At 41.7% G+C, this 13,994-nt stretch overlaps 1 protein-coding gene across 4 annotated transcripts in view; it reads left to right on the forward strand.

Moving 5' to 3' along the window:
- The window catches only part of LOC105688552 (serine/arginine repetitive matrix protein 1), a 21,654-nt gene extending 13,269 nt beyond the window's left edge, over positions 1-8,385 (forward strand). For 2 of the 4 annotated variants that reach the window (XR_007278562.1, XR_007278561.1), the window contains exons 2-5: positions 2,742-2,976; positions 3,097-3,237; positions 3,633-7,827; positions 7,945-8,385. Coding sequence is in view for 1 of the 4 variants with exons in the window: in XM_012404977.2 (XP_012260400.2) it covers positions 2,742-2,976; positions 3,097-3,237; positions 3,633-5,679 (2,423 nt within the window). In the remaining 3 variants the exon portion in view is untranslated. Of the gene's footprint in view, positions 1-1,702; positions 1,868-2,741; positions 2,977-3,096; positions 3,238-3,632 lie in introns of those variants that run through there. The other 2 variants (XR_007278563.1, XM_012404977.2) reach the window with 2 other exon arrangements.
- The last annotated feature ends 5,609 nt before the right edge of the window (positions 8,386-13,994 follow it).

Raw genomic sequence — 13,994 nt, forward strand, 5'->3', positions numbered from 1 at the left:
TAATTAAACGAGGTTTTAATTATAAAAGATAGGCGAAAAAAAATGGAATTCAACGTTTTATCTAGTCTTGCAACTTGTTGGTACCTAACAAACTTGTGTACGGTGTACACCTCGTTGACGTCGGCCCTAATGACCGCTGCTTAATTTAGACTCGAGATTCACGCTGGAGATTATGATAATTAATTTAGTCCCTAATAACCCTTGTCTGTTATTATTATTTGCGCTATCTTGATTTCCGTGGTCAGGGTTCTCACCGGAAATTGTAACTCATCTCTCTTTTACCAGTTCGTATTATTTTTCTACCCAATTCTTATTCGATTACTATTATCTGGGCACGCGACTTATTCTCAGTTTTCACGATCTCACTTTCTTGATTTCTTACATTCTACAATCGAATTTGGTAGAATTGGATTTTTTTTTTCTCGGTTCTCTTTACCCAAATTTAGTTTCCACCCACGGTCAACTTTTCAATCTGACCGCGATCTGTACCAGATCGATTTACAATTGATCAAGTACTTGACACTTGACGACGATCGTATTTTATCGATTTCTATATAAATCGGCTGATTCGTTTTCGTGGCATAGTTACGCTGGCGCTGCGTGTAATATGAATCGCGTTAATCAAAGCCGGTGGTTAATTCCTTGTAGATTATATACCGTGCGAGAAACAGCAATAGATTTGTAAGGATCATCATCATAATTCCAAATATGGAGTGAGAAATTTGAGAGAGCCGAAAATAGTGGCGCTACGCCAAGCACTAAAAATAGCCAAAAAATAAATTGTAGTTACGTGCGCCTGCATCATTCCGGCTGTATCATTCTATAATCGGGACTTAATGAGCAGCGGGGTCAGTCGGATGGACTCGACGTCGAGTTATTACCGTAAAAAGAAAAAGCCGAAGAACGAGACGAAGGAGAAAAAGAAGTGGAAGAAGGAGAAGAAGGAAACGAAGAAGAGATATGGGTGATGCGAACCAAAGAATCGCCTCCGACTCGCGGTTTTCCAGATTCCAATTCAATTCCGCCTCGCCTCGCTGCTCTCATTGTTGATTGCTGCAATCTACATCTACTTTGCTTGCAGTTTACCGCGGCTCAGTATATAAGTTAACTTCAGTACTGGTAGGCAGCTTGTCAATCCGTCTCGAAACGTATAGTTGCAGCATTTGATGTTACTTTGAACTTTAGACGTGTGTTCACAATTCATTAGTCGCTATTTATAGTTGAGAATGGACATTGGCTATCAATTTGATCGACAATCACGTGATTCAATTGTTGATAGTATGAATAGTGGTCACTTTCAACTATGTATCTGATGTATACCTGTTTGCACATTCGGGAAATTATTTTCAGACACAACCCGCGCGCGGTCCTCTTTCAATGAATTTTCTCCGATCGACCGCACCTCCCTCGTTGAACGGAAACTTCATCTTATCCCAATTTTCGAAATGCTTTTTTTCCATACCGTAAGAAAAAAGGATCGATTCGTCAGCCAACGAACCCACGTAATTCAGGCCCGTGGATGATCGTAAAAAAATCTCACGAAGCTGAATCAGAACGAACGATGAATCTGTAACAATTTTTAGCCGGAATTAGGGTAGTTATGCGTCGCGGATGAAACCCGATCGAGAAAGCCCAATTAAGGCGGAGAAGTTGCGGGTGAGCTGCAGGTTCTTGGGCACGCGCATGTTTCGTTTCGCTATAGTAGTCGGAGTAAGAAGAAGAAGAAGAAGAAGAATACGAAGAAGAAGAAGAAGAAGAAAGAGGAGGATAATGGTGGCGGCTTACGCAGAACTTTGTGTGGCCGGGCTATTTCCGAACGAGAATATTTTTATCCATCAAGAGCTGTGACGGAGGCTGCATAGTGGCGGTAATGCCTTCTTCCTTCGTGCCACTAAACGCATATACAAATTGATTTCTTTTTTTGTAATATTTGTTTTTTTTTTTCCCCTCTTATCCCCTTCTTTCGGTCATGTATAAGTACCCCGATCTCCGGTTAGACAGCTCGTGTACCTCGTGTTATTGTATTCCTTTTATGAAATTCCGCGTTGCTTTCCGCGCGTCTTATTTTACGTGCGGACCGAACCGCACAATGGAATGACAAATCGTGGCCCTCTTCCAGACAGGCGGGGGTCCGCTGTGAAACTCCATGAGGGATTACACGCTGCCATAATCCACGCTAATCCGGATTAATTAGTCTACGAATGCGTAATCCTTAATGGGCTTGACGGCTGAGCTTTCCAAACAGCTGTCTTTAACGATAACTCTGAGCTTACACCGTACTCAAGGGGGTCTCTTACCCAGAGAAAAATAAGTAAATACGAAAATCGTACAGCAATAAAAGTGAGGATAAATCAGAAAATATGGAGAAAAATAACGTTTTTTTGGAAAGAGATGTACCTCTTGAAGCCTATAGAAATTCTCTTCATTATTCAGTACGCGTTGCTTGCGGCGTTGGTGTCTACCTTATACATATACCTTTACCCACACGAATTTACGGATCTGCTAGTCGATATGGCGCAATTCTTAATTACCAACCTGTTGCTGGAGGCTCTTCTAGAACGTGGGCATTGATTTAACTTCTTCAAGTCACGACACAGTTTCTCAAACCGTCTCCTCCGAAATTCCGAGTCGTATCCGAACAGTCGCGAAGGATTGAATCGATATATCTTGTGCGAATGACATAAAGTGCGTAATTCAAGGTTGGTGGATCGAAAAATATCTCTCTCTCTCTCCTGTTTCAGGGGGCATTATGCAGACCGAGGAAGTCGTCCCTCGAGCAACGTCTGCGGGGATAGACACGGGCACCCCAACCGAGGAAATATCCCACCAGCAAACGCAGCTCCAGCATCAGTTGCACCATCAACTTCCTCAGCTGCAGCATCTTCCGAGTCCTCTGGAGTCGTTGATAACTCATATGGCGGTGAAACAGGAACCACAGGAAGAAGAGGACCGGGAGCAGGTCAGGACTTCTCCTAGGTGAGTGGAGAGCGAAAATCTGGCGTGAAACTCTGAACCGGAGTTTTTCTCGCTCCTCGATGGCGGCGCCCGTTGCCAACTTGCGTTATACGGTTTCGCTTTTAACGAGTCAACGAATAGTCCGCAGGCAGAGACGCATGTCGTTCAAAGCGGCTTGCCAAACGGGGGGCAGGGGCAAGTCCAGATCCAGGCCCAGGCGATGATGGGGAGAACGGAGGGACTGCAACCCGCCCAGGATACCTCTGGCAGGGCGAGGCCCAGGTGAGATTGCTCGCTTTCATTCTTGCCTTGGCGCACGCTGATTGATTCGACCGGTTCGATCCGGTATCACGTGACTCTACCACTCCATTGGACAACCGGTTGTTTACCCAGCTTTCCTAGTCCCTTCGCGCCGTTCTTCGATTCCTTTATTTCTCTCGAACGATGTCGAACGAATCATATAATTACCCCGTTTGATGGTAAAAAAAAAACAAAAAAAAACAGAAACGAAAAAACACCGGAGACCGCGTACTCTTCGTTGATCGCGCGTCGATTCAACTCGCGGAGACCTCGGGACGGAGAGAAAAAAAAAACAAAAAAAAACTTCAATTTCCTTCATGCCGCTCATTCTGTTGAGGGGAAAAAAAAAAACAAAAAAAAAATTATTTAACTTGCAGTCGCGGACGTAGGAAGTCGAGGTGGAAGCTCAAGTTCCATCATCAAGCTTTGCCGCCTGAGTACCTTGATCATTACGAAGCTGCGTTGGCTCAGGAAGCCTTGAATTCGCCCCCTACGCCCGTCCAGGAAACGATGGCCCCGAGTCCCGCGCCAACTACGTCAACGTCGACGCCCAGCCCCATAGCCGACGTTCACGGCTGGCTGCAGCGGATCGCCGCGATGCAGCAGGAACTTTGTCCCCCGGTGACGACTCAAAACTCTGTTCCACCGAGTCCGCAAACACCCAATTACAGGCGTTCGGTTATCACCTCGACCCCCAACGCGCATCCTCATCCTCCGCATCACCATCACCATTCTCATTCTCACTCGCAGTCCCATCATCATCCACTTCAACAAGCGCAGCCCGCTCCCAGACCCCCGATGAAATACTCGGATCTTCCCTACATGGGGGAGATAACATTGGACAACAGTAAGCCGAGGAGAGGAAGGAAGCCGAAGAAAGCCGACATCTGTCACCTGATCTACAAGAATTACGGGACGATACTACCTGGTACACCCGGGCTCGAGGAACGGAAGCAGTTGAACAGTCCGAGAATAAAAATTGAGAACAAGGAGCAACCGGCGCAAGTGTCTTTTCAACGTACGGATATTCAGAACAGGATCAGTAGTCTTTTGGAAAAGCGACTGACCCAAGAATCTAGAAGAAATCACTCCGTTAGCGATAATCAAAAGATATCGGAGCAAGAGGAACCCCTGAATCTGTGTATCCGAGACCTGAATCAGCTGAAAATACGGCTGTTGAGAAAACATGGTAACGTTTACGAGTCTGGTCAGGTGAAGAGCGAAGGCTCCAGCGACGGAGAGGAGGTCGAATGTCTCGGCGCTACCACTCCGGTCGAGGGTGGAGAGAATCTCCGATCGATCGACGTATCGAATAACAACAACAACAACATCAATATCAATAACAATAACAACAATTTAAACGAATCGGTGATCGGTCCCAACCCGGGTTTCGTTTATTGGCCGAACGGCGGAGTATTCATCCATCCGATGGCTCTGCAGTCGCAATTTTTGTACTACCAAAAAATGGCACAGAACGGGAACAACCCCGGTCTTCCTCCCGGTTCGGATCATCCGACCGTAAAGGAGCAGAAGATCGTACCCAACTCGATCTACTCGATGCTCGCGGAACGCAAATCACCCGCACCGACTCCACCAACCCCCGTTCACACCGCGTCTACGCCCGCGCCTCCCCCACCTACGCCGCCGACTGTTCAACAAACCGTTGCCACAACACCCGCGGAATCGCCGAGACCGAAGAGAAGCGGACCGGGAGGAAGTCACGGTCAACCGACGAAGAGAAAAAGATCGGCGATATTCATACCGCCGATGCCGACGGAGAACAACAATAATCCAGCGACCGAAGTCAGCATTTGTAAGTTCAAGTTTACCGGGGGAGCCAAGCCGAGTCTTCAGGAGAAGAAAAGCCTCTCGGTTGATTCGGGAGGGAATTTCCGCTACTACAGCGGCACAGGTGACAAAAGTATGAGGGGATACGAATTCTTTCCGAGGGAAGCTCTTCAGCAACCGGCGGGCCAGGCGGGATCTTCCGCTGGTGCATTTTTGAACGCCGCCGGTGAAAGGATCCCGCCACCCAGTCAGCGTCCGGGAGTCGCAACCCCTGAGGACGGTAGGAGAAAAAGAAAAACTAGGAAATCTTTGCAGAGAGAGAAACTGGAGCAAACTTTCAAAGAAAAAGGATTTCTCATTCAGACGCAGCAGCTAGAATCTGCCGAAGGAGCGACTTACTGCAAGTTTAGACAACTGAGGAAGTTCACGAGGTATTTATTCAGGAGTTGGAAGGACTATTTGCCCGGCAATGTTAGAGAACTTACCGGAGCGGAGGGAGAACAGGAAGTTGAAGGTGAAGGAGACAGGGAATCCCCGATCATTGGAGCGCACGGGGTTCCTGGCGGTATAGTTGAACTACCCCCTGCAATTTTGGACGAGCCTCAATCCCTGCCACAATCCTTGCCACTCACTTGAAAGGTGCGGAGAATTTGAGGATTTTTTGTTATCGGCGGAAAAAAGCCTGCAGATGACCGGCAGCTGTTTATTTTATTTTTTTTTTATTTTTATTGCATTACTCGAAACGAGGTACGTCCCATTACAGAATACGAAATTTGGAATACTATTTTCCTTCGCTGTCGTTTAATCTTGACGGTCTGCCAAAAGTGAGAAATACTTAACACCAGCTTTTAGCTGTCGTACAAAGTACGTTTTATTTATTTAATTATTCTTAATTATCGTATCTTATTTTTTCCGTTCTCCGTGAATACGTGCAGCTGTTCGGAGATCGGTCGATGTAGGAATGTCGTATGATAGGTTGACAGACAGATAGCTCCAGGTTACTTCTTAGCCCATAGTGCATTTAATGAAAGTGAAACTAATACCCTGTACATACACATAAATACATACATGAATTTTTTTTTACATGCATTATGCATCTTATAGGCTGCGGAACGCGAGATGTAACGGCTTGCGTAAGAGAAAGGAGTACGTGCGAAATGAAGTGAGGCGAATTGTTTTATTTTTTGTTTTTATAATTATTATTCAAAGTTAAAAAAACTGCTGCTGCTGCTGCTGACGCTGCGGGCTGATCAACTTAAAAAAAAAGCTCGAAGGCAGCCATTGCCAGATATTAAAACTCAGCTACGACTGAAACGTAGCCTTGTGCCAAAGATAGGAGACTCAAATGAATACATGACATGTGTAATTAGGTATACATACGACGCGATGCAAGTAAAATTCTCCGATGACAGAAGGGAGAAGAAAATAAAAAAAAAAAAGAAGAAAAATAAGAAGTCAAAGGAATGAATAATCATGTTGATAATTGAAGGAAAAGTTAAATGTCATTTATTATACAGTACGACCCGAAATATGTTGTTTTTGTCAATTTTTATTTACACACAATGATTTGTAGCTGAAAAATTTTGACTTCGACATTGAGTCGTTACTGAGGTGCGAAGAGAGAGAAAGCGAGTTTTAAATGCATTTGTTAGAATGAAGAGTGAGATTGAATTTAATTAATTTCGTTGTTGTATGATATCTTTTTTTTGTAAATTATGTTAATTATTTAATACCGTCTAACGAAATCTAGTCTTATTTATACTCTTGTTGACTCAAAATATGTTTTATTATATCGTCATTACACATACTTTTTATCATTACATATTATTACCGACTTATATATTATACGGAGGTTAACCTCGCGCTTTTGAACTTTTCTCAAAAATTTTCAACTCCGTTTATTTTTTATTTTGCAAACAGAGAAAATTAACAATAAAATTCTGAAAAAATTCAACGATCAAGTTGAAATGTACGAGTATTTTTTATGACCCGTCCGTTATACATAGGTACATGTAAATACTACATATGTATATTATGTTAAATAATAATTATTACAGCGCGAGGCTAATATTCTGATGTAATCTTGCCACGCTGCGATACATACTAATTAAGAGAACAAATAAATAAATCAATAAACAATTAAACAAATGGAAAAAAACAGATGAACATGTTGTTATACTATCGGACGTAGAAAGCAGATCACAGAATATACATATATTATAAATAACATACCGTCCCACACCGATATATGAATATAAAAAAAAAAAAAAATCTCCGAGTGCTATACAGCACTGTGTCATCGTCCTATTATCCTTCTATAATATCTATTATGCTCATCATCGTATATGAATACATATTCTATTGTTGTAAAGAGATCGTAATTGTTTATAATAGCCGATAATAAATAAACAAAATAAGTAAATGAGTAGATAATAAAAAAAGTGGAAGAAGAAAATGAAAAAATAAATATATTGTTATATTAATAGTTAAACGTTAAAATGCGGTGATGATTATATGCATTAATATTTTTCTTGCACCTCTATAAATAACAATGCATAGGTAAATGAATATAATAGCTATACATTTATTCCTTTATCCCCGTAACTCCTACACTTCCTTCATCACAGTTTTTCAATGGACCGAGAGCTATAGTCGCGCAGCAGCCACCGCACCACCACCTTTTATCTATTCTAGAGATGGAAGTTGTGCAAGTTATGGAATGATTGCCGGTGCTATGCGTGGGACGCGGGGAACTCTCGACTCTGCGCTGTGTACCAGTGTCTGGTAAATATTACTGTTATTGTTATTATTATTATAATTATCATTATTATCATAATCATCATTACCATTGTTGTTATTATTGTTATTCAATATTCCAATTGCAACACCTTCTTATTACAGGTTTACCTATCAGGGACGTACCAGCTAGACATACATACGTATCGTTATAGGTAATAGTTGGTTTTTTTTTTTACAGGATTATGTGTTATATATATATATATATGTATTTCATACTAGACGAATAGAAACTTAAAGTTAATTATGACATTCCACATAGTTGTATGTAATACAAGATCGATAGAAGCTAGAGATAACTGTGTAATTATTTCATCATTGATCAAAGTGCACGCCAATCGGTACAATTCTAACAGCTATAGTCAGGCGATCGAAATCGTTTATGCAACAGCTTCAAAGTTGGAACAAAGTTTTGATTTGTATCAGACGTTGTATACTTTTGTTCGACACGTTCCGGATCGTCTGCCGTAGCCACGGACGAGGACTCGGAATGAAAATCTGGTCCCGATCGTTGATGTACTTCATAATCGTCACGCATTCGTAAAGGTATAGCGATTAAATTATAATTGACTATGAACTTGTTTGTGTATGTAAAACTCGCGGTATATATACTTATAAAATATCTATCGATCGCGATCGTGACGTTGCGAGATTTTTAACGCGTTCGAAAGTCAAAAGAAAATGAATAATAAAATAATAACGAATGGATTAGAGAAAAGAAAAAAGAAAATAGATGGGACGAGATATCGGATCGCATGATGTGCCGTAGATACAATACACGAAGAAACGGTAAGAGATGGGAACGCCGGTTTTAAATTACATAGCGAAGAAAAGGAGGATCGATTTCTATCGGAACCGTCTATTAGACCTTTAGAGATTCGGTGTATAGTATAATTAAGCGTTTTACACGCGCTCTTTTGGTTCCATTGATGCTCACCGGCCAATATAGTCGGCTAGGTACCTATACCTAAGTTAAAGTTGCCGCTGCAGTCGTGCCGTGACTCCAAACGCACCCGGTGCGTAAAGGGCTCCCCATTCATGCATACGCCCATTCACTCACGCACCTTCTCTCGCTCACCTTGACGGGTTTTTATCCCTTCCACACCGAGTCCCATCCAAGAGTTCACTTCGACGCGACACGCCGCAATGCGGTGACGGTGAAATTAGGAATACCATTTTTTTGGAGTCCGTGAACCCAAAATTACACTTACCCCTTGTTCTTTTTTTTTTTTGTTCTCTTTTTCGAGGTAAAAAATTTCGATTTATCGAATTTTTCATCGGCAATCCAGTTTTCGTATTGATTCAAGGATCAAAATCCGCGTGTAGGGTGTGGACGAAACATAATTATATTTCATTCGCTGCAGAAGGATCGCGATGAGGATATTTTATTTTCACGTATATGTGTAGACATATGAAACGTGTAGGTATAGTCAGTCGGTCCTTTTGCCCTTTTATTTTCTTTTGTTTTTTTCTTTTTTTTTTTTTCACTTTTTCACCGGGTATTCGTTGAGTCGTTGAGAGCCGCGCGCGGGCTCCGCGTGCGTATGTATGTACAATGACTGCAGGTTTCCTAATACGGCTTCGGCAAGGAGTTGTGTAGTCAGAAAAAAGAGGAATTTTGGCGACCAGGACCTCGGAGGGCCTGGCAGGGCCTGGGAAGTTGAAACGACGCGTTATAGAGTAGACTATATAAATACATGCTTGAGAAAAATATTTCGTCAATTTTATTTTATTATATTTTGTTGTTTTTGCAAAATAATAATTCAAAGCGATCGCTCGCGTCCGCGACGCGGTTCGCAGCGTATAGGTATGCACATACAAACGAGTGTTTTATACACCTATACCGACGCAAGTTTTATAGAAAATATCTCTTTATATAATAATGGTATATCTAAGCCGTCAATTTACCGTTCGATAGAATCGTTCCAATACCGTAATTAAAATTGCACGCTGTATAATTAATTCGCCTTTATATACCTCTAAGTAGGTACATAGGTATCCGCAGTACGCGGGCATGGTTCGATTCAGAGATATCCATATAGATAACCATCGCCCTCTCCAACATTATACAGCATTCTCTAAGACCAACGTCATTTAGAAAGACAGAAAGGAAATAATAATACATTTTCTCGTTCGTTATAATTCACCACTGTATGTATATATCTATATACCTATATACATTTTTTACAAAAGATATAATATCAAAAATTATGGAGCGACGCGTTAAATAAATCTATTCAACATACGTGTAGGTACACGTATGTACGTACGTACGTATGTACTACGTACGGGGTACGCGCGCATAAGTTATAATAAATTTGAACCGCGTCCGAGTGCAGCGCTGCAAAATCGATACGCTCTGCAAAAATTTTTACATCGGCTCGAGCACCGCGCGGTGTTCTTTTTTGTTATTCTTTTTGTTTTTTTTCTCTTTTTTGGTTCTTGTTCTCAGCGATTCCTTTTTGCTTTTCATATAGAAGCTCCGTTGAATCGGATGAAATATATCAACGCCTCTGGAGAACCTTGTAGAAAATATTAAAATGGTTTCCTGAACTCGAACGGGGAAGATTCGCGCGCCGCGGCATCACACGATATACATACATATATACGCTTGTATAACTGCATCGCAGCATCGGCAGCAGCTTTTATAGCACATAGTGCGAAGAAACGAGCAAACAGGATCGTCGAGAGACGCTATCGGGATGAGGAGGACAGGCGGAATAAGAAGGTGGAACAGACGTAGGGTCGCGAACCACGTTGGACAGGTTCGTCGGTGAAAAACTTCAATTTGTCTCGCGCTTCGAGTATCGCGATACCAAGATCTTAGCCCTCTGCACATTCTACAAACGACGACGATCGTAGGCCAGCCTTGTACTTACGCTGCGATCGGACATTATCCTCAAACTGCCAAGGGAATAAAAAACACTTCTTTTAGGAAAGGAATTTAAAAAACGATTTCTTGCGTCTCCCGCCGCAAATAGTATGATAAAAAAAAAAAAAAACAATCAAATAATTCAAACGACTGAATCGATCGGGGGAAAAGAAGAATTTACCAGTCTATTAATCGAGCCAATGCATAAGGTATATTTTCTTCGCAATTTATATCGTGATAAATTCCCTACCATAGCCGCATACAACGGTTTCGTCACGTAAGTTCATTTGCATAACTAATTGTCGACTCGTATATAATTCTTATACGCTACGAGCGCTAACATACTGTGCAATTAACGACTTTGGTGTACACAAATAGGATAAATATACGCGTGTGGGATTATATCTCTTCTTGTTTCTACGTTTGAAATAAATTTAATTATTTTATTGGTTTAAATGTTCGTTTCGTTTCGCGCCAGTTTTGCACCAGTACCTTTCATCTGTCTTTGATTCGTTTCTTTTTTCTGTGATCCACGAAGAATGGAGATTTTTGATTTTGTCGATCGAGCTGGAAGCTCGAGCTCCTGGACGATTGATATGGCAAATGAGTACAATATACCTACCTACCGCGGTGAATGATTGTGCGGGGTAAAAGAGGGAGTGAGATTAAACCGAGGCAACTTAACATAACGTGATTCGATTGGAACTGACGTTCATTACAATGAATGGCCGCCGACAAACGATATTCTATTCGAAGAAGACGCTCGATCTCTCCGCACGATTATCGGCGTATCGATCCCGAACCTCTGCAGCTTCTTCCCCCGCCTTTTCCATCCCGATCCAAGTCTCCGTTGTTTGTTCTACGCTCACCCCCAACTGAATCCATATTTTCTTTCTCTGTCTTCTTCTACTAAACACACGCACGTATGGTCCGACGTAACAATCCCTTCAACGAGTTACGATCAGAAAATATTTGCAGAGGGCATTGGCAGGGACGATCGATCGTTGCTGTAATTTCAACCGATTACTCCGTAATAAGGATTCTTCCTAGTTCATTGCCACTGATTATAAAGTGCAAATTTATCCCCCTGGATCTACGGGTGGATATATAATATACCGGTAATACTGTATATGTGGTTCGCTCGCAGTTACTGGCGTCTGTCGTAAAAACGACTTAGTGAATGAACTCGAACGGGTATATATCGCGATAAAAAAAGCTATGTACGTAATATATATACTTATTTTATTTTATTTTATTTTATTTTATTTCATTTCATTTCAATCTTTTTATACCGTAGCAGCGAGTAAACTGGAATTGACACAATGCGTACGGAATACGTGATCATTTCTAGGCAACGTGTACGCGACTATTCCGCGTTCATTTCATCGTAACAACTAAGACATGCGACGATAAAAAAAGAAGAATATAATGGGGGTTGGCAAAGAGGGGGGGGGGGGGGGGGGGGTGATAAACGTATACGAACTCAGGTTTATTATCCTCTCGCTAAAAAAGTGAAACAAGATTAAGGTGCGGAGCTGCAGCGGTCAACCTCAGCTGAAACCTATCATAATAAAATAAATGAACTCTGATAAATCAGAGTAGTAGGACGTTAAGTTCAACGAGTATAGGTATACGTATGTAAGCCTTTCCGTCGATTGTTTAGAAAAATTATTACCGCTAATTGACGCGAGGCTGTCTGTTTTTTTTTTTTTTTTTGGCATCCAATACACATCGGCGCGCCGAAGTCAAAATATTGAGGGGTGGTTGAGAAGAGATGGAAGAAGAAGAAAAGGAGACGAAAAAAAGTAAAGAACACAAGAGGAAGAATAAAAAAGTAAGAGAAGAAAGAGACGCCACCGGAAGGCATCATTCTCGAGCGGCGTTTTAATCGAAGAAACCGGAATCCGTTCGCGGCGCGCGCCTCGACTAACAATAAGAATTCCCCGTTCCAGCTCCTCCTCTTCAACCTCCTGCGGTATCATCTCCGGTATAGCGAGGTATATAATACGATCGTCTTTCTCTCCCCGAAAGACAGGGGGCAACAGGCTGGTGGACTCCGTACAACCGACCACCGCGACATTCATCAATGGATCCCGATTCCGCGCAACATATATAAATACATACCGGCGTATACATGGGTACGTATGTACACCACGTATCTCCGATTCTCCTCCGGTAGTTCCTCGGGCTCCTTCGTTGATTAATTAAATGCAATTAAGGCGTGTCTCCTTGCACAGCATTCCATTTCTTGTTCAGTTTTGTACGCGATCGCACGCGCGCCCCTCCGTTCTTTTATTCCTTAACGTTCATATATACACGCGATAGTTACGTATGTTATTTTATTTCCTCCTCCACCCCCAACAAAGACGATCCGATCCTCCGCCGTCGACGAACCGATCGAATAACGATGATCTTCTGACTTTTTTCTCGATTGTCGAATATTTCACTTTTTTTTTCAAACCCGTCTTAGCGGCGCGTCGCGTTGCTATTGCTATTTTTATTGTCGTTATACCTCTTCCCTCGCCACCGCCAACGCCATGTTGTACATCGGTGCAGTTTGCAATCGTCCTATTGATTTACGATCTACGTATACTGCGAAAGATTCGTATATACGTACGTAATAGGCACGTGTGCCACGGGATGAATCGGTTATTAGAGGTATAATACTGTAGGAAAAGTGTAGGAAGATTTTAACGACGCGAGCTTCGCGATCACTTAGCACGTGGATGTGGTTGTGTAAGAATATTGAATATTTCGAGAAAGGTAATTCCCCATTATAATTTTAAGAGTGATAATCGAATCATTAAATACGTGGGCGTTTCAATGAAGTTTCATTGAATATTATCCCATGCAGAGAAAAAGTAAAATATGGAAAATTAAGAAAAATTATTTGAAGATTATACACATACACATAGGTATATGTATACATATATCATGTGCGTATACTTTACCATTATCGATATTGTTTTAATTACGTGGAGTAAATCATAGTCATTACAAATAGAGACTCGGTAAATTAATCGTTTGATGTTAATTGTAACCACTTTCCGATAATTTACAGGCAAATAACCTGCGGGCAATAGTTTTATATTGGTCCACTGATATTATTATCGTCGAGGTATAAGAAAAGGTTGTCTGCGAATTGATCAATCATTTTCATCGATTTGTTAAATATTTTACAGTAATAATGGAGTAACGAGTAATAGCAGGTTTAAGTACCGATCGCTATTTCTTAAACGCTTTATTACTTATTTTCTCGTAGGTACAACTCGAGCCCGATACA

The sequence above is a fragment of the Athalia rosae genome, chromosome 5, assembly GCF_917208135.1.
Source record: "Athalia rosae chromosome 5, iyAthRosa1.1, whole genome shotgun sequence".
Taxonomy (NCBI): domain Eukaryota; kingdom Metazoa; phylum Arthropoda; class Insecta; order Hymenoptera; family Athaliidae; genus Athalia; species Athalia rosae.